The sequence below is a fragment of the Notothenia rossii genome (genome assembly GCF_949606895.1).
Source record: "Notothenia rossii genome assembly, chromosome: 6".
Lineage (NCBI taxonomy): Eukaryota > Metazoa > Chordata > Actinopteri > Perciformes > Nototheniidae > Notothenia > Notothenia rossii.
In genome coordinates, this window is record NC_136909.1 from 86,025,659 (window position 1) to 86,053,582 (window position 27,924).

At 43.0% G+C, this 27,924-nt stretch overlaps 2 protein-coding genes across 3 annotated transcripts in view; both read right to left on the reverse strand.

The window, feature by feature from the left end:
• Window positions 1–27,924, reverse strand: part of LOC307044964 (coiled-coil domain-containing protein 172-like) — an 87,252-nt gene that overhangs the window by 31,338 nt on the left and 27,990 nt on the right. The window lies entirely within an intron of this gene.
• On the reverse strand, window positions 18,136–20,602 carry LOC307042623 (nuclear factor 7, ovary-like). Its single transcript, XM_079686613.1, has one exon. The coding sequence runs from the start codon at window positions 19,872–19,874 to the stop codon at window positions 18,483–18,485; it is 1,392 nt and encodes a 463-aa protein (XP_079542739.1). The 5' UTR covers window positions 19,875–20,602; the 3' UTR covers window positions 18,136–18,482.

Genomic DNA, 27,924 nt, shown 5'->3' on the forward strand with positions numbered 1-27,924 from the left:
GGAAACCTATTAAGAGCCAGTGGTGATGAGGAGCTGATTACAAAACCACTGAAAGGAAAATGACTTGGCAGATAAGTAGGAGTGGAGCTCAGAAGCTGTAAAAGATCCCGAAGCAGACGGAGCACAGGTCAGATTACTGAGAGAGAGAGACGGTGTGAGGCGAGGAGCAACGTGGAGCTTAATATCAGGATTCAAGGCTCACGGCTTTTATTGTCATTTGTACATAGCTGGAGTGTAGGTATGAACATCTTCGGTCACAGGCTCCTCCCACAGACTCACGCACGCACGCACACACACACACACACACACACACACACACACACACACACACACACACACACACACACACACACACACACACACACACACACACACACACACACACACACACACACACACACACAACCAGCTGTGGTTTTCGTAAGATCCCATCTCAGCCATTTCTCCCTCAGATGTTTCGTATGCGTGTGTGGTCAGAGAATCTTAATCCATTCTGTTGTGAGCGCACATCTGTGACTGAAAGTGTGTGTGTGTGTGTGTGTGTGTGTGTGTGTGTGTGTGTGTATGTGTGTGTGTGTGTGTGTGTGTGTGTGTGTGTGTGTGTGTGTGTGTGTGTTTGTTTTGCAGGAGGCTGATGTGGATAGCCTCCAGTTTTCCTCTCTGTCAGTAAATATGTTTGGCCATCTGGCGGTCTGCCTGTCTGTCGGTACCGACGCTCCACCTGAGAATCAGCTGGATCTGCAACATGTAATACAGGCAAACATGAAATACCTCCATTCTGTTCACAGCGAAACAACAACACTACTACAGAGGTGGGAGAAGAACTCAGATGTTGTACTGGAGTAAAAGTAGAAGTACTCAGACCTTGTTCTTGAGTAAAAGTAGAAGTACTCGGATCTTGTTCTTGAGTAAAAGTAGAAGTACTCGGATCTTGTTCTTGAGTAAAAGTAGAAGTACTCAGATCTTGTTCTTGAGTAAAAGTAGAAGTACTCGGATCTTGTTCTTGAGTAAAAGTAGAAGTACTCAGATCTTGTTCTTGAGTAAAAGTAGAAGTACTCGGATCTTGTTCTTGAGTAAAAGTAGAAGTACTCAGATCTTGTTCTTGAGTAAAAGTAGAAGTACTCAGATCTTGTTCTTGAGTAAAAGTAGAAGTACTCGGATCTTGTTCTTGAGTAAAAGTAGAAGTACTCAGATCTTGTTCTTGAGTAAAAGTAGAAGTACTCAGATCTTGTTCTTGAGTAAAAGTAGAAGTACTCGGATCTTGTTCTTGAGTAAAAGTAGAAGTACTCAGATCTCGTTCTTGAGTAAAAGTAGAAGTACTCGGATCTTGTTCTTGAGTAAAAGTAGAAGTACTCAGATCTTGTTCTTGAGTAAAAGTAGAAGTACTCGGATCTTGTTCTTGAGTAAAAGTAGAAGTACTCAGATCTTGTTCTTGAGTAAAAGTAGAAGTACTCAGATCTCGTTCTTGAGTAAAAGTAGAAGTACTCAGATCTTGTTCTTGAGTAAAAGTAGAAGTACTCAGATCTTGTACTTGAGTAAAAGTAGAAGTACTCAGATCTTGTACTTGAGTAAAAGTAGAAGTACTCAGATCTTGTACTTGAGTAAAAGTAGAAGTAATCAGATCTTGTACTTGAGTAAAAGTAGAAGTAATCAGATCTTGTTCTTGAGTAAAAGTAGAAGTAGTCAGATCTTGTTCTTGAGTAAAAATAGAAGTACTGAGATCTTGTACTTGAGTAAAAGTAGAAGTACTCAGATCTTGTACTTGAGTAAAAGTAGAAGTACTCAGATCTTGTACTTGAGTAAAAGTAGAAGTACTCAGATCTTGTACTTTAGTGAAAGTAGAAGTACTCATATCTTGTACTTTAGTAAAAGTAGAAGTACTCAGATCTTGTACTTGAGTAAAAGTAGAAGTACTCAGATCTTGTACTTGAGTAAAAGTAGAAGTACTCAGATCTTGTACTTTAGTGAAAGTAGAAGTACTCATATCTTGTACTTTAGTCAAAGTAGAAGTACTCAGATCTTGTACTTTAGTCAAAGTAGAAGTACTCAGATCTTGTACTTTAGTGAAAGTAGAAGTACTCAGACCTTGTTCTTGAGTAAAAGTAGAAGTACTCAGACCTTGTTCTTGAGTAAAAGTAGAAGTACTCATATCTTGTACTTGAGTAAAAGTAGAAGTACTCAGATCTTGTTCTTGAGTAAAAGTAGAAGTACTCAGGTCTTGTACTTGAGTAAAAGTAGAAGTACTCAGATCTTGTACTTGAGTAAAAGTAGAAGTACTCAGATCTTGTACTTGAGTAAAAGTAGAAGTAATCAGATCTTGTACTTGAGTAAAAGTAGAAGTAATCAGATCTTGTACTTGAGTAAAAGTAGAAGTACTCAGATCTTGTACTTGAGTAAAAGTAGAAGTACTCAGATCTTGTACTTTAGTGAAAGTAGAAGTACTCATATCTTGTACTTTAGTAAAAGTAGAAGTACTCAGATCTTGTACTTGAGTAAAAGTAGAAGTACTCAGATCTTGTACTTTAGTGAAAGTAGAAGTACTCATATCTTGTACTTTAGTCAAAGTAGAAGTACTCAGATCTTGTACTTTAGTCAAAGTAGAAGTACTCAGATCTTGTACTTTAGTGAAAGTAGAAGTACTCAGACCTTGTTCTTGAGTAAAAGTAGAAGTACTCAGACCTTGTTCTTGAGTAAAAGTAGAAGTACTCATATCTTGTACTTGAGTAAAAGTAGAAGTACTCATATCTTGTACTTTAGTAAAAGTAGAAGTACTCAGACCTTGTTCTTGAGTAAAAGTAGAAGTACTCAGACCTTGTTCTTGAGTAAAAGTAGAAGTACTCATATCTTGTACTTGAGTAAAAGTAGAAGTACTCAGATCTTGTACTTGAGTAAAAGTAGAAAAGTCCTGCATTCAAAATGTTCAAGTGAAAGTAGAAAAGTATGATATAATGAAAAACAAAGTCTCCGGCTCCTCCAACAGAGCAACATCAATCGGACATAGAAAAATAAAACAGATAAAATAGTGTACGTTATTACAATATAAATAGAAACAGATCTTATGGAGAAAATATCTAATATATTTGATCTTTTTTACTTGGTTTTGTCTCTGGTTTTTCTGCCCTAATCTTACAAATTATACCGTTTCATCAATGTTGGCAATCGACTTAAAAAAAAACTCTGTGTTGTTTGTTAGACTTTAAGCCAACGCACATCTGGGGTAAAAAAAATCTCTTTGGATCCCTTTTCTTTTTTAAGTCAATAAGTCTTGGAGCTTTGATGCCACAGATGGTCAGTGGGTAACGCTGGGCAGGAGTAAACGGAGCATAAAACAGCCGCTCTGAAGGGAGACATACCTTTCAAAAACAGAGAGGCGGCTATTAACCAGCACAACTTGTTGCACCATTAACTGCAATCACCTTAAAGCTGCTATCAGTTTTGTATGAATCGTAAGCATTAGGAGTGACACATTATTCATGCCAACCTATCATTTAGCTTATATGGAGCTGCTGGCTTACAGGGAGACGGCAGGAATCTAATGTGAGTATCTTCTGAAGATGCTACGGTACTTCATGTGAGTCTGTGAAATAGATCATTTTCATTTTGGAACAATCTAACACTGTCATTACTTATGGTTTATTCATTGGCAGTTTTGTGCTTAGCTTTCTTAAGCCTGCTATAATCTTGTGTTCATCCGCCTTCTTTTCCCTAACTGTTAATGTATTTGAAGTGATGTTGTTGAATGTATGCCTTACATTAAAACACTTCCAAATGTATTAGTATTGCCTTTTGACTTTTTCCAAATTGCTCCCGTCCAGTGGCGGCACCAGAGTGTTTTTGTTGGGTAATCTATGGTAGGGCTAACACATCCAGTGGTGGGGCTCAAGTCATTATTTGCAATGTAATTAAATACAAGCTCCCCTTGACAGATTAACGCCACGCGTGAGGTTTATATTATTTCCCTGTCTCAATCAAAATGGAATTGTATGAAATAAAACGGCACATTTGTCTTGTAGTAAATATAAAAGGATCACTCTGAACGTGACGTATGATGGAACACATTGAACATCCAATGGGGATACTGAATGGCGGTTCCAATTGATATCAATCAGTAAGGCATGACGCAGACCCAACGTTTCGTTGCTCTGATTGGCTGTAGGTCTATTCAAATTGCATTCTGAGGCATTTTGATCTGACCGCGGCCGCGCTGATATTATAACGCCAGAGAATTTCTACACCTTTAGTGTATACAACTCCCCCACTACTTAGACTATTCCTTGCACCCCTGTTCTAGCATAAGCCCGAATGGTCTCAACCATATTGCGTCAGTAACGTGCACTTGTTGTTACAGCAGGATCAGTTTGTGTGTTGTGGACACCACCCGTATATTTTCGCAAGCCGTGTTCTCAACATTTAGCATTTTGCTTATTATTTAATTTAATGCGCTTACTTTAACATCATTTTTCATGGTGGGGCTAAGCCATGTCTTGGTGTGGCTGTAGCCTACCCCAGCCTTACCCTGGTGCCGCCACTGCTCCCGTCTCAGCACTTCAGTCTGGAGAAGAACAATTATCATTTGTATTAATTTATGCAAGAAAGACTCCGTACAAAGCCTGTCCCATGATGCAATAAAAGGTTCCCACTTGACACACCAACCTGAGGTGTGGTATCATAGAGTGTTAACTGAGGCTGACACAGAGCAGGATTTATGTTTCATGTCATGAAGGCTCTCGGCTCATCTCACCGTTTCCCCATAAAGTCCAATGAAGCGTGGAAGCTGTGAAAAATAATCCTCAACCTGTCCCAGAAACCCTCTGTTTGGTCTGGACTATTACGAGTTTTCAGTCTTTGTATCAACGGGGGAAAAACAAGAAAAACATTCTGTACTATAAATCCAAAAAGTTATTGAAATGTCAGTTCAATCAAACAACGACAACTAAAGCAGGACCTTTGCGTCAGTCCATTTCGATTTTTGTTCACAGACGACAAATTGTGCTAATTTTCAGATTTCATATTTGTACGTGTTGGGGAAATATTTTCCAAGGCCCAGAACTTTGACCCAGTTTATCAGTTCTGTCCTGACTGAGCACACGCACCTCTAACCCTGGCTGCTGTGCTCTCACTGTTCTGTCTCCCTGCTCCTGCCTGATGGCGTCAGCTGATAGAGGTGTTATCATTATATCTTGTTCTGCAGCATGTTGATGATTCTCTCTGAACTAGCTAACTACACGGGTCTGGGGTAGAGTTCTTCAGATTTAACGTGGCAACTCTACCGTGAAGTCAGAACCTCTGGCTCTGGACTTGTTTTGTGAATTCCCCGGCCGAAGCTCCCAATAAACCGTCAGTGTTTGCCATCAGAGCTCCAGCTCTCCCCGTGTCTCCTTTGAGTCGGTGACTCCTCACAGTATGTAACGACTCATTGTTCAAAAATATTTCTGCTAAAAAGTGAGCAATGATTGAGAGTCAGAGCTAAACATTTCAGATGTGTGTATCTCACACTGCCCTGTCACTTGAAGTCATGTGCCTTTGTTATTCAAATTGTATTATCTTTGCTTTTAAATGAGTGTTTTTAAATAACATTTTATATATATATGTCTCTTAAAGCTCTGAATGTCTTTCATTTTTGTAAAGCACTTTGAGTTGCCTTGTGTTGAAAGGTGCTGTATAAATAAACGTGCCTTGCCTTTCAGATATTAAAGAAAATGTCAAGGCTTCAGTGAATCCTTCTTCATCAGCTAGTTTCTAACCCGAGTGAAAGTCACACAATTCCACGACAGGATTTAGTTCTGGCATCTTGAACTCAACACCTGCTGCTGATGCTTGCAGACAAACAATCAATCAATCAATCAATCAATCAATCAATCAATTAGTCACTGAGCTTCAGGAGGTGCAATCATCATTAAAACATCAACGCAACATGCCCTTTAGTATACAAACACACAGCTGCACACACACAGTGAGCGACAGGAGGAAACACACACATGTCGGTCCCTACAATCTGCTGTTTGGAAAGAAAGGGGAGTTTTTAAAAGTTTGACGTATTTTCAATTGGCAACTGTTCTGAAGGTTGAGTGGGGATTCATGTTTCATTTAAGCATCATATTCACATATTTAAACTGTATTTAGATTACTGTAGATTCAACTCTATTATCATTGCACAGAGTACAAGAACCAAGACCATCACGTGTGGCTTGCATCCATGCAGATGTGCAAATCAAGCAGAAAGTGCAGAGTTATTCAAGTATAATATAAATATATAATATATATATATATATATATATAAGGATATTAAACAACTGATGTATTTACACTATGCACACCATAAGGAGTACACATTATTAACGACATTAAAGACATTGAATACACTAGAGATCAGGTATACGAATAAACAATAAATACAGACACAATGGACGGATAAATATGAATTACATCACACTTGTTAGACGCTTTTGTCCAAAGTCACTCACATACTCAACACTGTGGACAATCCCCACAGGAGCACTTTGGGGTGAAGTGTCTCAGGGACACAACGACATGCTGAGTGCAGTGGGGTTTGAACCTGTGCTCCCCTGATCCAAACACCAACGCACAACCCACTGCGCCACACGCCTCCCTAAATAAACTTAAACAGTTTCCCTTCAGCTCAGAGGTGAACAAAGGGCTTGAGTCACAGCTTTAGGCGCCTTCCTGCTCAGAGACAGAGGCTCTAATTAACTTCTCCTGTCTGAATGTTCCCACGTATTGACTTTTGAGCAGGAATCCAAAAACAATGAGAGCCAGCAGAGACTGTGTGGCATTTGCAGGGGACAGGGTTAAGGAGAGAGAAACAACGACAACAGTGACATTTATAAATAAGGGAGGACGGAGCAGCTCACTCTGATGTGTTTAGTGAAGCATCTGCTAAGGTCACACACACACACACACACACACACACACACACACACACACACACACACACACACACACACACACACACACACACACACACACACACACACACACACACACACACACACACACACACACACACACACGCACACACACACACACAACCAGCTGTGGTTTTCGTAAGATCCCATCTCAGCCATTTCTCCCTCAGATGTTTCGTATGTGTGTGTGGTCAGAGAATCCTAATCCATTCTGTTTTGAGGGCACATCTGTGACTGAAAGTGTTTGTGTGTGTGTGTGTGTGTGTGTGTGTGTGTGTGTGTGTGTGTGTGTGTGTGTGTGTGTGTGTGTGTGTGTGTGTGTGTGTGTCTGTCTGTCTGTCTGTCTGTCTGTCTGTCTGTCTGTCTGTGTGTGTGTGTGTGTGTGTGTGTGTGTGTGTGTGTGTGTGTGTGTGTGTGTGTGTGTGTGTGTGTGTCTGTCTGTGTGTGTGTGTGTGTGTGTGTGTGTGTGTGTGTGTGTGTCTGTGTGTGTGTGTGTGTGTGTGTGTGTGTGTGTGTATGTGTGTGTGTGTGTGTCTGTGTCTGTGTCTGTGTCTGTGTCTGTGTGTGTGTGTGTGTGTGTGTGTGTGTGTGTGTGTGTGTGTGTGTGTTTGTTTTGCAGGAGGCTGATGTGGATAGCCTCCAGTTTTCCTCTCTGTCAGTAAATATGTTCGGCCATCTGGCGGTCTGCCTGTCTTTCGGTACCGACGCTCCACCTGAGAATCAGCTGGATCTGCAACATGTAATACAGGCAAACATGAAATACCTCCATTCTGTTCACAGGAAAACTGTGGGAAGTATTGGAGTACAAATACTTTGTTATTGTACTCAAGTACGTTTTTCTGGTATCAGTACTTTACTCCACTACTTATTTTATCATTATTATTTAGAGTCATTGCGTGCCTATTGATTTGAACACGATCCGTGTATCCATCATTTCCTGGTCTTCTCTAAAGAAGAGGGACCAATGAAAACGTTGTCATGTTGCCGTTGTTCAGCATGGAAACATTCATTAGCTAACAATGACATTATTGTTCTATTAATATAAAGGGAGGTCAGGTACTCTTTAAAACAGCTGCTAGTTATGGGTACTTTTTACTGAAGTACATTTCAAAGCCTCTTTACTTTGACTTGAGTAAAGAAGTTTAGTCAGTACTTCTACTTTCACCAGAGTATTTTTAAACACGAGTATCTGTTTTTGAGGGAAACAGCACCCGACATTCAACTCATTCGTCTGGTGCCGCTCTGCACATTTTGCACGGACCCTAAACTCTGGAGTGTGTGTTTCGTCCTCTGGTGCTCTGACTCACATGCTTATGCGGCTATGATCAAGTTAAAGGGCAAAAAGGTAAACATAGTGATAACCCAAAAAACACTTCACGAGATGACTAAGTGGAGACAACAGTGTACTTGATTGAACTTTTAACCAAATGTTGACATAAAACTGTCGTAATAATAAGAGCAACGTTTTGATTGTTTAGCGCAAAGGAGTGCAGTTCAACTATACATTCAGGGTCTTTAGGGTTAAACCTTTACCTACATAGAGTCTGGACTTTGAGCTCCTGTAAAGTAAGTCTTTAAGGCTTATAATAGGCATTGTAATAACTCCTCAACACACACACACTAACGGCCCGTCCACACGGCGGCGTGCGTTGAAGGGACGTCACGCTTTGCCGAACTGCATTGTGGTTCCGTTGCTCGCTTCAACAGTTGAGAAAATATCAACTTTTCAAGCTTCGACGGAAGCGTCAGCCAATCAAATCATATGCCAGTACAAGCTCTAGCCAATCAAACCGCGTGCTTGTGTGTCCGGGGCGGGAGATTCATGTGATTGGTTGTTGGTCGAGCTTCCGACAAGCCCACCGGCAAGCTTCAACGCACGCCGCCGTCTGGACGTACCGTAACCCTCACCCTGCATGTTTTCCCCCTCTTGTTTGTAAGAGGAAATATAATGCTTATTTTCAGATTTCATGTTTGTATTTTGGGCTTCTACTCTGACTTGTTTACTTGTCACTACTTGAATGTGGGGATTTGAGCCTTTGCAGACCGTTAACTGAAACCTTTATAACACACAACTGGAAAAGGGGGAAAACTCCAAAAAGCAAGAAAGGGCTTCTTTGAAAATGCTTGTCCTCTCTAGTAACTCTAGATTGGTCTCCATTCATTATGGACAACTGAAGAATTATGTGGATTTTACACAAAGTAAAATCCACTGATTGTGACGTAAACCTTTGCCATCAGATAAGATAAGATTCCCATAAAACAATCCACATGTTTCCTGATGCAAGTGCTTTGCTAAAAAGTTTAATTAATCTCACTATTCTAGGAGAATTATAACCACTGTTGTTTCTTCCCTTAAGCATTCTCCTAATTACTGTGCGTTTGAAATTGACTGGTTTTCATATTTCTTACATATTACAACTTACTTACAAGCAAGTATCTGATCAGGAGGAATATTTTCTGTCCATTTATCGAGAAGTTATTCTGCTGAACTGGCAATTTAAGTTGGTAGAAGAAAACTCACAGCTTTTGTCCCGTGTTAGTGTGATGCTGAAACATGGGAATCATATCGGTGAAGTGAAGTGAAACACAAGCATGTAATTAATTCATGTTCTATTCTAAGACATGCAAATTTAATGTTAACATTCATATCCATGTAAGAACCGCTGTCCTCCTTTTTAAATGGGAAGTCTTGTGAGCTGATTTTAGTTCCTCTCATGTAATTAAAAAATGATGATGGTTCATGGCATGCCTTTTGTTGTTCCCTGCAGACTGTAGTCATATCTGATGAACTAATGTATTCCAGCTGTAACAAGACAATGCAGGTTTGTACGTGCAGTAAAACTTATTTTCCCCATAAAGTAGAACATTAAAAATCCAGATTTAGTTTTTATGAATATATAAAAACCTAATGTATTCATGATAGAGTTACTGTTCAGTCATTTTAGGACGTTTCCACATAAATTGGTTCAATCTCAGTTTTTATAGTCACCTGCGTTTGCGGGAAATTGGCTTGTGAATGTCAGGCAGCCGAGTCAGTCCTGTCAAGACTTATTTGAATTTATATATCATGTTGAAATAAATCCCTATTTCTTTAGCATAGTCAAAAAACTAAATGAGTAAAGGGAATACATTTGCAACAGGATTAGCTGTAATGAACGGGGATGTCTTTCTGATCTTTTGGGTCAGATTTAAGTGAGATTTCGCAAAGAAAAAAGGCCAAAAAGGGAAGTCTGAATCAGTAAACACTAAAAGATTACGCACACAGCTGGGGGACCAGGGGACACTAACGAGTGACGCACACACTGCTGGGAGACCAGGGGACACTAAAAAGTGACGCACACAGCTGGGAGAGCAGGGGACACTAAGGAGTGACGCACACAGCTGGGAGACCAGGGGACACTAAAAAGTGACGCACAAAGCTGGGAGACGAGGGGCCACTAACAAGTGATGCACACAGCTGGGAGACCAGGGGACACTAAAGAGTGACGCACACAGCTGGGACGGAGTGCTTGGTGACGTTCAGGATTATAAAGCTGATAACCGTCTCCGTCTCAGTTAGTCGTCTCATAACTGTCAGTGTTTGTCAGTATATCTGAAATGACTAGGTTAGCTACGTTAGCTAGCTAGCTTACAGCAGATCTGCAGTAACATCAGAATCAGTCATGTGACCACATTGTTAAAATAAGACCATAACACATTTTAGGGAACTTTCCAACAACGGAGACAGTTTCTCCTAAATGATTATGGGCGTTTGCACCCTTTGGCCACCGTACTCATCTGATTGAGTGGAGTAGAATACATTTATTTTTTCAGCTTTGTCAGCGCCATCAGCTTGCTCCACTTCCAACGTTAGAAGGAACTTAACTAGATCCACTATCTCAGCAGAGGCACTTTTATGAGCCTCAGTAGCTTTATTCAAATAGCATTCATTTACAGTCACATAAAGGGGGAAAATTAAACCAATAACTCACATAGAGACAGACATGCACATTGTCTCGTATGGAAATCCACACGCAGTAATGTATACGCCACCACACATTAAACACACACTTAGTATGCCAGCACAGTATTACATCTTCAAAGTTGTCTTCATATAAACTTCACGTCTCTTCCTGGAATACAAAATGTTTCGCAGAGCCAATTCTGCCAACATGGGAGGCTCCCACTGCTGGGACCGGGAAAATCCTAAAGCTGCTTTTGGAGCACTAATCTGAAAAGCCTTTTATCGTCCTAGGGCCCATTAGCAGCATCAGTGTCTCCAGGAAACAGCTAAATGAGTGGGATAGAGAAAAACACAGATGAAGCTGGTGGCACTGAATATCATTTGGTGTCTCGTTTTCCTACTTATCTGAACATGTTTTGATATATGGAGTACCTCAGGGATTTGTTGTAGGCCCTTTTCCTTTCAAAGGATATTTCACTTATCGACTCTGTGTCTCGGGCTTTCACGTTTGCCTACTCATCTGAAAATGTTTTTGATATATGGAGTACCTCAGGGATCTGTTTTAGGCCCTATTCTTTTTTTTTCAAAAGATATTTCACTTATTGGCTCTGTGTCTGGCTCTTACGTTTTCCTACTTATCTGACCATGTTTTGATATATAAGATAAGATAAGATAAGAAGTACTGTATTGATCCAAATTTGGGGAATGTTTGCGTATGGAGTACCTCAAGGATCTGTTTTAGGCCCTTCTCAGTTTTTTTTCAGAGGATATTTCACTTATTGCCTCTGTGTCTCTGGCTCTCACGTTATCCGACTTATCTGTACATGTGTTTGATATATGTGACCCGCTCTATCGAAATCAGTCGGAAGTCGCAATGGCTCATTTCAAAATAAACGTGGATTTGCTTAAAAAAATTGTTTTTCGGGGTTCAGGTGTTTCGTCACAGTAGGCCTAACAACAGCCGGTGTTTCTCGTGAGTTTTTTCCCCGGGAAACAAACACAATACACACAAATGCAAAAATACACACACACACACTCGCAAACTTCCCCCAGACCAGTAATCTAAACAAAAATGTTTTCCCTCCATAGTACTTTGAGCATTTGCTCCGCTAATAATCAATCAGATCGATGGATTCCAGAGAGGAGGAAACTTTGAAGGCCTTTTTCACAAAATGATGACTTGGAGACAGTCATTATATAATGTGACGTGTTTTGCTTAATATTTGGAGTACAACAACAATCCTGATATCATTAGAAAGCTAGGAATCTCTTCTTTCCAACAATGTATACAACTCAAAATGTGTCTTCAGTTCAATGCGACTGATTTCGATAGAGCAGGTCACATATGGAGTACCTCAGGGATCTGTTTTAGGCCCTTTTCTTTTTTTTCAAAGAATATTTCACCTATTGGCTCTTTGTGTCTGGCTCTCTCATGTTTTCCTACTTATCTGTAAATGTTTTTGATATATGGAGTACCTCAGGGATCTGTTTCAGGCCCTTTTTATTATATTTTATGTGGATATTTTGCTTATTTGCCAAAATATACTGAATTAATTGCCACTGTAAGGCTCATAATACACATCTGTATGTGACTTTATAGTTATTAAACTAGAGGCATGCTTGTCTGCTGTGAAAAACTTGTAATCTCATAAATTCCTGTTCCTTAAAATGAAGGAAAATTATATCATGATCAATGGTCAGTCTGATCAGAGTTTCTTCATGAGACTGTCTTTTTTCCAGCTATCCATATCGGAGAGGAGTTTGTGTTTCTGGCAAACCATTCTTGATATTTATAGGGATATTATTGAATGAGGTCAATCCCTGCATCAGTAATAAGCTAGTCTGTGTATTTGTATAAGTCAATAACATTTTGAGGGTAACTCTTTCTTTCACAACAACTAATCCATTAAAACAAAAAGTTCTGGTGTCTCTAACTTTGTATTGATTGTTAAAAGAGCCTCCTTTCCAACCATTTAAAAAGCTTTCATGTTGGTGTATTTGTTCCTGAAAGAGAAGATGAAACTGGCACCGGGCTTTTGGCCTCCTGTCAGCGTTTGGCACGGTGCTAACGCTTTAAAGACTTGAACAATGAACCCTGGCTGTTTCTGTCGTGGAGCTACAGAGCGAATCCCCACACACAGATCCACTGTGGAAGATACCGCAGGCTTTATGTATATGAGTTCCTGCTAAAAGCCTTAGCTCAGTGCCAACATGAGTGTCTGTAAGCTGAACAGTTAGAGAGGACCGCCATTTTTCAGATGCTCACATGCACCGGTTTTGCAAAACAGACATACATTTTTTATGCTTAGATTTTTCTTTCATTGTGTGGGTTGCTTTTAAACATGATAACCTGATGTAACTAGACACTGCTCTCATTTTCTTGACTGTTTTTAATGAGTTCTTCCTTCATTATTTACACATTATGCATCATAAGGAACTGTATGTCTATGAGGACGCTCAGTAAAGTATAGGACAACATCTAGAGGTATTCAAATTAAACTGCTTCCTAAAATAAGAAAGAAAACTGAAATTCATAGCGATGGTAAAGCAAATATCAATAGAACATTTTATGGAAAAGAATCCTTGTGAAATCTGGTCATCAGTGCCTTCCAACAAAAAGCATTTCCAAAAACATCAACAGCCTGTAAGGGTATGACTTATTTCTGTTGCATTTTTTTGAAAGGATAATAAAACATATCCACTCGAGCTTGGTTTGCGCATCTGTGTACAAAACAGTTGGGACTGTCACAAAAACTATTTCTATTTATTTTGTGATTTGTGTTCCAGCTGCATCAGCTCTGTGCACACGGTCTCCGGGAGGCGTGTGTTGCAGTGGGTTGTGCGTTGGTGTTGGGATCAGGGGGTTGCAGGTTCAAACCCCACTGCAGTCAGCATGTCGTTGTGTCCCTGAGACACTTCACCCCAAATTACTCCTGTGGGGGTTGCCCACAGTATTGAGTATGTAAGTCGATTTGGATAAAAGCGTCTAACAAGTGACATGTAATGTAATGTCTCCATTTCACCTTGTGTGTCTTGAGCTGTAAACTTTAACAAATACATGTTGTTATTTAAATAATCATGCAATCATTAAACAAGTACATGCATAGGCAGTTATTAGCACACCCAAAGTGAGTGGGTTGTAACCTTTGCTAGTAGTGCAGCTAGGTAAGAACAATAGTAGTTAACAAAGAGACAGGAAGAAAAAGGGGAGGATTTCAATATAGTAATCTGCAACCTAAAATACAAGTAGTAAACTATGAAGTATGCAGCATGCAAGAAAAGCTACCCAACAACCTGAAGAGGCGGTAAAACAATCAGACACGGGACTGCTGGTTTTCAGGAAGGGAGGAAGTGTGTGAGAGTCGAAGTGTGTGTGAGAGAAAGTGTGTGAGAGAGGACAGGTGGTAAACAAGAGCTCGGTAAGCCGGCAGGGAAACAGGTGTTCAGGAACAGCACAGTCATTTTTTTATTGTCATTTGCATCTCATAAATATTTGATAAATTAATAGTTTCCTCCATCTGGTGTGTGCTCTGGGGCCTCGGTGTGTGGATGGTCTCTGCATTCCTGTAGGTGTTGAGCAATCTGCATGTTCATTTAACGCACTGGATGACATGGCAGCAGGGAAGAAGCACAGTGAAGATGGCCGACGGATGCAAACGGCCCAAAACATTTCCATTAGGAGAAACGCTCTGCACCTCTCAAACACACTCAAAATAATGAAACACAAATGTGTTAGAACATGCAAATGAAGACAAATCTTCACCGACTTGAGGAAACATGCAGCGTTTACTAAAAGCTGCATAAACCAAACGCTGCAAGAAGCTCAGAACACAACGGAGACCAGGAAACACTAAAGAGTGACGCACACAGCTGGGAGACCAGGGGACACTAAAGAGTGACGCACACAGCTGGGAGACCAGGGGACACTAAAGAGTGACGCACACAGCTGGGAGACCAGGGGACACTAATAAGTGACGCACACAGCTGGGAAACTAGGGGACACTAAAGAGTGACGCACACAGCTGGGAAACTAGGGGACACTAAAGAGTAACGCACACAGCTGGGAGACGAGGGGACACTAAAGAGTGATGCACACAGCTGGGAGACCAGGGGACACTAAAGAGTGACGCAGACAGCTGGGAGACCAAGGGACACTAACAAGTGACGCAAACAGCTGGGAGACTAGGGGACACTAACGAGTGACGCACACTGGGAGACCAGGGGACACTAAAGAGTGACCCACACTGGGAGACCAGGGGACACTAAAGAGTGACGCCCACAGCTGGGAGACCAGGGGACAGTAAAAAGTGACCCACACTGGGAGACTAGGGGACATTAAAGAGGGACGCACACAGCTGGGAGACCAGGGGACAGTAAAAAGTGACCCACACTGGGAGACCAGGGGACACTAAAGAGTGACGCACACTGGGAGACTAGGGGACACTAAAGAGGGACGCACACAGCTGGAGACCAGGGGACACTAAAGAGGGACGCACACTGGGAGACTAGGGGACACTAAAGAGGGACGCACACAGCTGGAGACCAGGGGACACTAAAGAGTGACGCACACTGGGAGACTAGGGGACACTAAAGAGGGACACACACAGCTGGAGACCAGGGGACACTAAAGAGTGACGCACACTGGGAGACTAGGGGACACTAAAGAGGGACGCACACAGCTGGAGACTAGGGGACACTAAAGAGGGACGCACAGCCTGGTTTCTTTTGTGTTGTGAGCTTCTTGCAGCTCTTTAAGTAAATGCTTTTTTTCGTCAAATTGGTGAAGATTTTTCTTGTGTTTTGGCCAATTTGTGTTTTTATGTTATCATCGTTTTTTAAAGTGCTGAACGTTCCTCCTCGTGGATGTATGGTATTGTTGTCCTTTGTAGCGCGTTGTCCCCTATGGGCCACCGTATATTTAATTAAAAATAGTCTCTCTGTCTCCGCTTTGCCTGTAAGATCATTTGTCTTTGCTAAACAATACAGATTTGGAATTATAGTGAGCGGCGTTGTCAGTCACTTCAGTTCCCAATGTTCAAATCCCAGCAGCAGTCTGTCTCTCTGATAGTTTGCTAATTAGTGTAGGAGGTTAGTGGAGACGGGAGAAGAAAGATTCTTTTTGGAGCCTCCTGCTGGGTGTCGAATGTTTGATTCGGCTCAGCAGGAGTTATCAGGCCCACTTTAAACTGCCCTGTCCCCCGCTCGTCTCTTCCTCTTCTTCACTTTGATTTTTGTTTAGACGCAGAAGCCTTTCCTCCACCGACACGATCAGTTTTGTTGTCTCTTTACAAGCTCTGTGATGAATATTCGTGTTGAGTTAAACCCTTCCTTCCGATGCACAATAATCTTACAAAATGTCTTCTGTGACCCTCTCTAGTCCCCTCTCAAGTCTCCTCTCAAGTTCCTTCTCTAGTCCCCTCTCAAGTCTCCTCTCAAGTTCCTTCTCTAGTCCCCTCTCAAGTCTCCTCTCAAGTTCCTTCTCGAGTCCCCTCTCAAGCCCCCTCTTGAGTCCCCTCTCCAGTCACCTCTCAAGCCCTCTCTCGAGTCTCCTCTCGAGTCACCTCTCGAGTCCCCTCTCAAGCCCCCTCTTGAGTCCCCTCTCCAGTCACCTCTCAAGCCCTCTCTCTCGTCTCCTCTCAAGTCACCTCTCGAGTCGCCTCTCAAGCCCCCTCTCGAGTTCCCTCTCAAGTCACCGCTCAAGTTCCTTCTCTAGTCCCCTCTCAAGTCTCCTCTCTAGTCCCCTCTCAAGTCTCCTCTCAAGTTCCTTCTCTAGTCCCCTCTCAAGTCTCCTCTCAAGCCCCCTCTCTAGTCCCCTCTCAAGTCTCCTCTCAAGTTCCTTCTCGAGTCCCCTCTCAAGCCCCCTCTTGAGTCCCCTCTCCAGTCACCTCTCAAGCCCTCTCTCGAGTCTCCTCTCAAGTCACCGCTCAAGTTCCCTCTCAAGTCTCCTCTTGAGTCTCCGTTCAAGTTCCCTTTCGAGATCCCTCTCAAGTCCACTCTCAAGTTTCATCTCGATTTCCCTCTCAAGCCCTCACTCAAGTCCCTACTCAAGTGCCGTTGGAGGTTCCGCTGGGGGTCCTGCCAACTCCATGTCCTGTCCCGTTGGGGATCCCACCGACTACTCTTCTGCCGGGGGTCCTGCCAACCCCATGTCCTGTGCCGTTGGAGGTCCCGCCGACTGCTCTTCTGCCGGGGGTCCTGCCAACCCTATGTCCTGTGCCGTGGAGGTTCCGCCGACTGCTCTCCTGCCGGGGGTCCTGCCAACCCTGTGTCCTGTGCCGTTGGAGGCCCCGCCGACTACTCTTCTGCCGGGGGTCCTGCCAACCCTATGTCCTGTGCCGTGGAGGTTCCGCCGACTGCTCTTCTGCCGGGGGTCCTGCCAACCCTGTGTCCTGTGCCGTTGGAAGTCCTGAAGACTACTCTTCTGCCGGGGGTCCTGCCAACCCTGTGTCCTGTGCCGTTGGAGGTTCCGCCGACTGCTCTCCTGCCGGGGGTCCTGCCGGCCCTGTGTCCTCTTCCGTGGGGGATCTTGCCGACACCTGTCCCACCGGCTACAGATCCTGTCCGGTCGACACCGGCTCCTGCCCGGCCTCCGGAGCTGTCCGGTCTTCGCCCTCGGGCCCGGCCCCGAGTGCCGCAGTCTTCGCCCTAGTGCCCGGTTCCCCTGAATTTGCACGCTGTGGACTTCGCCCCTCCATGGTCTCTGCCTTGCCCCCGGGCCATCCACCCGAGATCCCTTCCGGGCCCTCCGCTGTGCTCCTGGGCTGTCAGCCCAGGCCCGTCCTCCTGACCCCCTCCACCCACCCTGGTGGTCCTAGTTGATTATGTTCATTATTGATACTCAGGTGCTGAGGAGGCTTGGCTGTGTGACGGACGCACAGTTTGAGGATGTGTTCAACAAGGGGAGAACTTGTATTTTAATGTCTGATGTGCCTCAGGAGCAGAGGTGGAAGAAGTACCCATAACCTTTACTTGTGTAAAAGTAGAAGTACCAGAGTGATGGAATACTCTGTTACAAGTAAAAGTCCTGCATTCAAAATGTTACTCAAGTATAAGCATCAAAATATAGTTATAGTACCAAAAGTAAAAAATTATTTGAGGTATTATTATTTGATTGTATTGTTATTATCATACCTATCTTACCTCCTTGTATCCCTTGAACTGCTATATTGTTCCTTTAAGCTGCACGTCTGCAAAAAGGATTATTTTTAGTTAATTTTGGAAGTTTAACCTCAGCTGTAAAAAGTCAATTGTTAACTGTTTTGCCAAAATAAAGATACTGAGAATTTGTATGTTACATTTATTTTATTTTCAAAAACAAGACACAAGAAAAGCCATAAGCCCAACACCAGAATCACACTGACCCGAACACAAAATGATACGACTGATCCCTGATGAACTCAAACACATGAATATGTCAGCAGGCTACTGAGCAAACATTAAAGGAACAGTTTGACATCCCTCCGGGGGAATCCTCCAGCTCTCTCTTTAATGGTTAACCTAACAACCGTCTGAGAAGCCTTCACTGGAAACCGTTTGGGAAAAAGGAACAAACACTAAACAGGAAGGTCTGCATAGTTAACCATATAAATCACCATCATCATCATCATCTTCATCTATGTCTGTTGTTCTACAGTCACAGAGACCTTCATTGGTAACACCTTAAGTGTGTGTCCATCCAAATTGCGAATGTATGGGAACAGCCTCTGAGTGAAAGTGTGTGTGAAGGTGTGTATGTGTGTGTTCGTGTCCGGATCAGAGAACGACAGCTTTCCTCTGTTCCAGTCCAGATCCACTCTGACCCTCTGGAGCTCCTTCAGCAGGTTGAGAGGAGTTTCTGAATCTGATGGAGACCGTGCTGAGTATTTCCCTTCATAATACTCTATTCTCCAGACTCCAGACTCTATGGATCCCTTCCTATCGACAGACTCAGCTGACACGCCCAGTTCCCAGTTTGTATTGTCTCCAACCTGGACATCCCAGCTGTGAGTCCCTGAGTCAAAGCCCTCAGAGCCCAGGACAAAGAAGTAGTAATCAATCCTCTCTGGGTTATCAGGAAGTTTCTGTCTCCACCTTCCTGCTCTCACTCTGGTCAGATCTTCAGACAGGATGAGTCTTGGATGAGCGGTGTTTGGGTCCAGGATTAGAGGAGAGTAGGACACCATGTCCTTCATCTTGCTCCAGATGTTGAAGCTGAGGTTGCCCAGGTGTTTGGCCTGGTCTATCAGAGCTCCTGAAGGCAGCTGTGGAGCCTCCAGCAGGGGGCGCTGCAGCCTCTCCACTGCAGCCTTGTAGCTGTGCAGGAAGGAGACGTCTTTAGCTCTCAGCTCCTCCTCTGTGGCTCTGACTGTGAGTGAAAGAGCTGCTATCTCTCTGCTCACAGCCTCCATCTTCTCCTTCATCATCCTCCTCTTCTGCTCCTCTTCCTCCCTCAGTGCAGCCAGCCTGGCCTCCTCTTCCTCTTCTAGAAACTGGTGAAGCTTCTTGAACTGCTCCTTAATCTGCGTCTCTGTGTGTTGAGCCTGGAGCTTCAGGTGTTCTGCTGTTTGAGCACACTTCACTTTAACTTCTTCAAAAGTCTCTAACTTCGTCTTCAAGGGCTGCAGAGCTTCCTGGAGCTCCTCTCTGAGATCCTGAGCAGCTTCATCCATGGGTTTGAAATGGTGTTTTTTGTGGATTTTTGAATCTCTGCAGACGAGACACACTGGCTGCTGATGGTCCAGACAGAAGAGCTTGAGTTTCTCAGAGTGCAGACTGCAGAAAGCCTCTGGAGACCTCTGACCTCTCTCCTGTAGGAAACTCTCACACAGGTTCTTTAACACCAGGTTACAGAGAGGTTCGTAATCTGAAGGTCTCTTACAAAGTGGACACTCTTCGATGACTCTCTCCGTCCACCAGTTCTGCAGACAGGCTCGACAGAAGCTGTGGCTGCACGACAGGACCACAGGATCTTTAAATGTGTCATGGCAGACAGTACAGCTTAGATCTTCCTCTAATCTGGAAGCCATGTTGTTTGTGAGGGAAGCTGTGAACTCAGCAGCAGCCGCTCCCTGTCCCCTGAGACTTCCTCTCACTTTGAGTCTTTGTTCTGGTGAAACTCTCAGTGTGTGGATGCAGCAGCTGATTGAAGTGGAAGGTGTTCCAGTATTCCAGAAGTCCTCTCAGTGGAAGAGTTGTGTTTGGTGTAAAGTTGAATCTTACAGCCTGTCTCTCCGTTTGTGTGTGTGTGTGTGTGTCGTCTCGGCGAGGCAGAATAACCACTTGTTTCCTGTTTATTCTCATGTGAGTCAGGTGATAGGTGTTGCTTCATCATGACAGTTTATCGGGTTGAGTTTCGTTCAAACCGCATGAGTCATGAGTGCTTCCTCCTTTCATTTCCTGAAGCCATCAGACAGAGAAGAAAAAAATACGACCAGCAATGAAGGCAGCTCGTGAGAGAGTTCAATCAATCAATGTTTATTTATATAGCCCAATATCACACATGTTACATTTGTCTCAGTGGACTTCACAGTTTGTACAGAATATCAGGATGACAATACGACACCCTCTGTCCTTAGACCCTCTGTCCTTAGACGCTCTTTCCTTAGACGCTCTGTCCTTAGACGCTCTGTCCTTAGACCCTCTGTCCTTAGACCCTCTGTCCTTAGACGCTCTGTCCTTAGACGCTCTGTCCTTAGACCCTCTGTCCTTAGACCCTCTGTCCTTAGACGCTCTGTCCTTAGACCCTCTGTCCTTAGACGCTCTGTCCTTAGACCCTCTGTCCTTAGACGCTCTGTCCTTAGACCCTCTGTCCTTAGACGCTCTGTCCTTAGACGCTCTGTCCTTAGACCCTCTGTCCTTAGACGCTCTGTCCTTAGACCCTCTGTCCTTAGACGCTCTGTCTTTAGACGCTCTGTCCTTAGACCCTCTGTCCTTAGACCCTCTGTCCTTAGACGCTCTGTCCTTAGACGCTCTGTCCTTAGACCCTCTGTCCTTAGACCCTCTGTCCTTAGACGCTCTGTCCTTAGACGCTCTGTCCTTAGACCCTCTGTCCTTAGACCCTCTGTCCTTAGACGCTCTGTCCTTAGACCCTCTGTCCTTAGACCCTCTGTCCTTAGACCCTCTGTCCTTAGACCCTCACATCTTACAAGGAAACACTTCCAGAGAAACCCCACAGTTTAAAGGGGGAAACATGTCAGAGTTGACATTGCATATTTGCGATATCACAAACGTATTGTCCATCCACCTTCTCTTAACCTGACACAACAACGAAAGAGCAATGCTCAGAGCTCCTCTATTCACAATTACAATCAATAGTAGTTTATCTACTTAAGAAGAAATTTAGCACGTCACTATTTACACATATTATGGTTTACAACACATCAGATTTTGTAGGCCAGATCTCTTGGCCTTCACTTATTAAAATGATTCTTTATTTTATTTCTCTGGATGTATTTAAGGCACGTCTAAATGAAATGCTTTCTGACACTCTGGGTATTTGTAAATGTTGAATATGTAAATATGATATCCTCTGTTGTTTGTTTGTATGTTGTTTTTATGTTTCATGTGGAACTAAATGATGCAGGTCTCCCTTGTAAATGAGATTGATGATCTCAAGGGACCAATCTGTCTAAATAAAGGTTTGAAATGAAATGAAAATAATTTAGATTCTGACCCAGACATACAAGTTTTTTTACTTGATGCATCTAATCTGTCGTTTTTATAAGGAAAAGCAGCTTAATGACTTACAGTACGTGTTGCTAGGCCTTTTTGTGTATTTTCTACTTTTCAGTAGTCACTTTGAAATGTATGTTTGACTCTCCAGAGAGACAAAGCTTCTCCAGTGCTGACAACATGGAGCATAACATGTATGAATATGATGTTGAACCGGTCAATCATGTGTTTAATCACATAATTGACACTTGTAAATATTATACTTTAGATCAATTTAATAATAATGTTGTATTGGATAATTCATTTTCTTTGATATATGCACAAGCTTTACAAAGATTGATGAATATCTGAAAACATTTCAAAATGACAGCGTTGTCCGAGACATGGTCCGATCAGAACAAAGGAGCTGACTTGAAGGTTATGATCTACATTATTTTAAAAGGATCTGCCTCCGTGTTATAAATCTGCCTCGTGATGAAGGCGAGGAGGTAATTAAAATGAGCTAATAGATGTTATTAGCTATTCATCAGACGCAATTGCGTTCAAACTTTCCCTGGAGGCATTGTGATGCTTCCAAACAAGGAAAACTCTCTGAAACAGGTAGCTCGGGCGTCTTTGCTGAATACCAATCAGCTCAGGCGGCTCGGCTTTCTAAAGCTCATCCATGTGAATCATTTGACAACAGAGTAGCAGTTTTCCATGGGTGGATAATTCAGCACAATGCCTCGAAGGGAGGCAGACAAGGAGCGCCGTGGGGAGAATGTCACGAGTATTTGAGAAAGGTTAGACAGAGAGGAGAGCGTGTTGCTATCAAACACGCCATTCATCATTATTGTTATGCCACACAGTCACAGAGGGCTGCTGTGAGTGTGTGTGTGTGTGTGTGTGTGTGTGTGTGTGTGTGTGTGTGTGTGTGTGTGTGTGTGTGTGTGTGTGTGTGTGTGTGTCTGTGTGTGTGTGTGTGTGTGTGTGTGTGTGTGTGTGTGTGTGTGTGTGTGTGTGTGTGTGTGTGTGTGTGAGAGAGTGTGTGCATGTCTCTGTGTGTGTGTGTGTGTGTGTGTGTGTGTGTGTGTGTGTGTGTGTGTGTGTGTGTGTGTGTGTGTGTGTGTGTGTGTGTGTGTGGCTCTGTATTGATGTGCACTGTCTGTCTGTCTGTCTGTCTGTCTGTCTGTCTGTCTGTCTGTCTGTCTGTCTGTCTGTCTGTCTGTCTGTCTGTCTGTCTGTCTGTCTGTCTGTCTGTCTGTCTGTCTGTCTGTGTGTGTGTGTGTGTGTGTGTGTGTGTGTGTGTGTGGCTCTGTATTGGCGTCCTGTGTGTGTCTATGTGTGACCTCGGAGGCCTTTGTATATATATATGGTCTTCTCCAGGGAACCGTAGCATTGCTCATAACATTTTAAAGCTCGGGCTCTGGGCATCAAAAACAGTTTTAAAACCATTTTACAGAAATGAAAAGATGAGAGGTGTGAGGATGCACAGTGAACGGGCTATTTTTGAATAATACAGAAATAAAATCTGCATGTCATACAGATACAGAATCAGGAGATGTTGTATCTGGATATGTTAGACTGTTTATGTCAACATAAAGCTTGTCATTTTTGCCTCAATAAACAAACTTTAGTTCCCTTCCTGGTGTCACCTTGTCCGACTGATTGATTTGCCATATCCAATAAACGTGTGTTGTTTTGGAATAAATTGTCTGTATTGCGGTGTGTGTGCACATGCACATTTTGCTGCCTTAATGTAGCCCATGTGCTGCTAAACTAATAATGGTGTGGCCTGCGGTGGTGGTGAGCATTAAGGTGCAGTTTGAAAGCCTAAGGCGAGAAAGGGCCAATGCAAACACTACTACATTTGGTACTACATACAGTACATATAAACCAGGGTTCATACACTTTTTCAATGATTTTCAATGACTTCTCCATGACCTTTACCTAACTTTCCATGACCAAAACAATTACCGTAATTTTCGGACTACAAGGCGCACCTGAATATAAACCGCAGCAGCTAAATTGAATGATGTGTACATATATAAGCCGCACTGGACTATAAGCCGCAGGTGTTTTAATGTTTAATTACCATATGTAAGGGTTCGTGCACAGAGGGGATTGTCGGGAAAGAGAGGGCTGTTTCAGGAAGCTCCCATTTATTAACATTTCAACAAACAAGTTGCATATTTGCATAACGTATTCAAGTGTTAGCATTTAGTGCAATAGTAGCTACAGAACATGTGCTGTGTAAACTGTACTGTATCACATAGCGTTTCAGACACACACACTTTTCAACTTTCAAACTTAAACGGTGCGCTCCCAGCGCACGTACCGGCAGTGATCTACAGCAGTGGTTTTCAACCAGTGGTACGGGGACAAACTGTCTCGCTCTCGTAATGTCTGTCTGTCTTGCTCTCGTTCTGTCTCTCGTACCACTCTCGGTTCCACTTTTACTTTTGCGCGCTACCTGTCTCACTCTTTTCCGGCCTCCAGCTTTTCCTGCTGGAACCCGCCGCTTAAAGGTGGGGGGCGCGGACCGGCCATAGAGCCCATAGAGTTAAAGGTGGTGGACTGTAACCTGTAAAACCCATAGATGTAGGAGGTCCCCTAGTGGCCGTTAGCTGTAAAAATCCATAGATTAGCCGCACCGTTATATAAGCCGCAGCGTCGAAAAATGGGAAAAAAGGCGCGGCTTATAGTCCGAACATTACGGTAAATACTTTTTTGCCCCACTGTATTTAACAACTGGGTTTCCATCGATGGCTTCCAGACTGGTCGGTTACATTTTCCATCGACAACTTTTTTGACAAGTTTTCTTTGGTTCCGGACTATTCGGACCGTCAAGGATTGCACAGGGAGCTTCATCATGTCTTCATCATGAGTTTTCAGAGTCTTCCTGTGCAGTCCCCCCTCCTGTCATTTGATTTGTTTTTTTAAATGTAACAACGTTGAGACTATCTATTGGGATACATCAACATGCACGTTCATCTGTACTGGCTATAACAAAGCACCAAAGAAGAGCACTTATATTACTTCACAATATCTTTACATAGAAGTGTTGCCTGCTTTATTAATGTTATTTTACAGTTTATTATATTTTGCTCTTGTCTTGGATAACTTGACACGAAATCACACTTCACATTTATATCCAATCTAATATTTAATATTCCATTCCTCACATACTTATGTATATATAATATCCTGTTGTCACTGTAACTTTGCAATTCAACATTACTTTTTTCAATGCTATTTTATTGCTATTGAGATTTTGTATTGTTTATTTCTAGTTTTTTAATTTGTATTGTACAATGCCATGTCTTTTTATGCTGCAACACAAAAAAGTCCCAACTTGGAATCAATAAAGTACTTCTTATCGTATCTTATGTCATCCTCACAAGGGATCATTTGTTTGTATATAATTTAGAATCAGTCATTTTTGTTTATCGATTTCACACTTGCTTAATTTTGTATTGTCCGATAATTATCATGCTGAATGTCGTTATAATTATTATGTGTTTGTATTATTGTTTAACATTCAATATAAATCAAAACCAAAGAAATCCTCACAAGGGACATGTGTCGGAGAAACTGTATCATTTATTTTCACTCCTTAAATCCTGGATTACATTTCAAGCGACTTGGCGTTTATCAGACTTCACGCGAGTCCCTCTGGAGCACACAAAGCTTTATCAGACTCTCACACACGCAGTTCAACTCCTCGACGCACTTTGATTTGTAAAACCCAGAGAGCTCCCCTTTAACCCACGGCGGTGTAAGATCAGTAAAACCCGCCTTCTTTTGAAGTGCTGGCAAAAATGTACAGTGAGAGATCACAGAGGGACGAAGTGAGGACGAGAACGTGCAGGGAGTCGTGTTCACGGGGAACGTAAAGCCACTGGAAGCATTATCAAACACGCGCTGATACATCTGAGTTCTGAAGTCAAAGGCTTTCGCATCATGACGACGTGCATCAAAAGGATTTAAAGAATAACCCGGTGGATTCACACTGCTTTCAAAAGAAGAAGGGAACATCACGGATTCCACAAAATCGTTCATAAAAATAGTTCTTTGAGGATCTGAGGATAAAAACATCATTTACACATTAAAGTCAACTTTCTATTATTTCTTTGATCACGAGAGAAATCCAGACAAAGGGAGTGAGGCATGTGAGACGACATGCTGGCACGATAAAGACGTCTTTCAAGGTCCATTTGGAGGCTAATCTTCGTTCTTCAAATCAAATATAAAAAGGCAATCGTCCCTTTAATGAGCTCAAACACTTTTCCTCAAAGCTTCAATCATTCATTTGCTGCCAGATCGTCAGACATCCATAATAAATAACATCCAGTGAATTATTTACACACTCATCGTTCCCCACACAACTTCCTAACTGACACGCAGCCAGTGTGTGTGTGTGTGTGTGTGTGTGTGTGTGTGTGTGTGTGTGTGTGTGTGTGTGTGTGTGTGTGTGTGTGTGTGTGTGTGTGTGGGGGCCTTGTGTGTGTGTGTGTGTGGGCCTTGTGTGTGTGTGTGTGTGTGTGTGTGGGCCTTGTGTGTGTGTGTGTGTGTGTGTGTGTGTGCGTGTGTGTGTGAGCGTGTGTGAGCGTGTGTGTGTGTGTGTGTGTGTGTGTGTGTGTGTGTGTGAACGTGTGTGTGTGTGTGTGTGTGTGTGTGTGTGTGTGTGTGTGTGAACGTGTGTAGGGTTTACAAGTTTGAATAAGTAGCATCCTATGCAATGGATTACATAATCAGGATACAAGAAACAACGTAATCAGATTACAGTTACATTTCAAAAAATGTTGGATTACAGTGTTAGTAAAAAGTTAAAAAGAGCACAAAGTGTTTGTTGTTGAAGGATCAGATGTTCTCTCTTCTGTCAGCTGTTCTGTTCTCTAATACTTCCAGTGTGAATCTTCTACTTCCTGAATCTGCTTCATGGTTTTCACTTTCTTTGCTTCATTTGTTCTGTTTTTCATTCAGCAGGTGAACCTATATGTTCATCAAACAGTGTGTGTGAGCTTCACTGTGTGTGTTAAACTAAAACTGAGCATTTTCTGTCAGCTCAGATTTAATCTCTGCTTCTTTAAACTGTAGTCCGTGCTCATGTGTTTCAGTGTTGGTGTAGAGGCTGAATCTGCTTCATTAAAGGCAGGTTTTCAAATCAATAAAATCATTTCTGATCCTAAATATCTTTCTTCCAAGGTCACATTGTTCTGTTGTCTTACATACTACACTTCAGTAAAAACACATCTTACTGATATCCCTCTTCTCTTGTACTTGTTGGCATTGCATGTGATATTGAGGTCATCCAAATCCAAAATCAGGTTATATTACTTGTATATGTTGGGACTCGATAAGGTTACTGATTACCTATTGTTACAGGTAACTAGTAATTGTAACAGATTACATGTGTATAGTAACCCTGCTAATCCTGTGTGAGGATGAATATAATACAGGTTGATTCCTACAGTGTACTAGCAAATCAAAAAGCAATCAAAAAGCAATAGAACAGAATGGATGAAGCCCTCTTTAATGGTCACACATGCAGAGCACACAGCACACAGTGAAATGTGTTGGGGGGGGGGGGGTGCTTGAATTTTGACTTGAGCTGTCCCTTATAGATACCGTCTTTTTACGTTAGTGAGCCGGATCATTTGGCTCGGCTCTCTTAAAGCGCCGGCGATTTCGGCTCCCAAACGGCTCTTCATGTTACCACAGTTTACCACGGAGCCTCAGTTTCGCCGCTGCGAGGCTCCGGCGGTCGCAGCTCACGCGCGTGCTCCACTAAAAACCCCCCACTCATCGCGTCCAAATCGCGCACATTCCGTGTTGTCCCGTAGCAGGCACCTTCGATGTCGGGGAAACGATCTTCAATACTCCGAAAAGAATCCCACCAGACCCCTTTGCCCCTCCAACAGAGGGAGGTCCTTGTCCTTTTTCCTTTTCGTCATTTCAAGCGATAAAAACTCTCAATCTTCTCTCGAATTTTTAATATTTTTGGAAGCCCTCGGCTCGCGTTCGCAAAACGCCCCCCCTGGCGGAAACGCTGGTGGGTAGCTATTGTACTGCGCCCGGGGAGCAATGGGAGTGGGGGTGCCTTGCTCAAGGCACCACGGCAGGGCAGGAGGTGAACTGGGACCTTTCCAGGTAGCAGTCCACACTCCATATTTTAGGTCTGTTCGGGGACTTGAACCGGTGACCCTATGGCTCCCAGTCCAGGCCCCTAGTGAGCAAATCCACATCAGAGCTCCCTGTAACGCCATGTTCGCTGAATTAGATTTGTTTTTCTGACCCCGGAGTGAAGGCAGAGCGCTGACAGGTGGATTTATTGACTTTTGTGGAGCAAAGTGTACAGAATTGGTCAATAATGTGATGCTCAGCCAAGATCAAAGTCCCTGGATTTCTCACATTTCACTAACC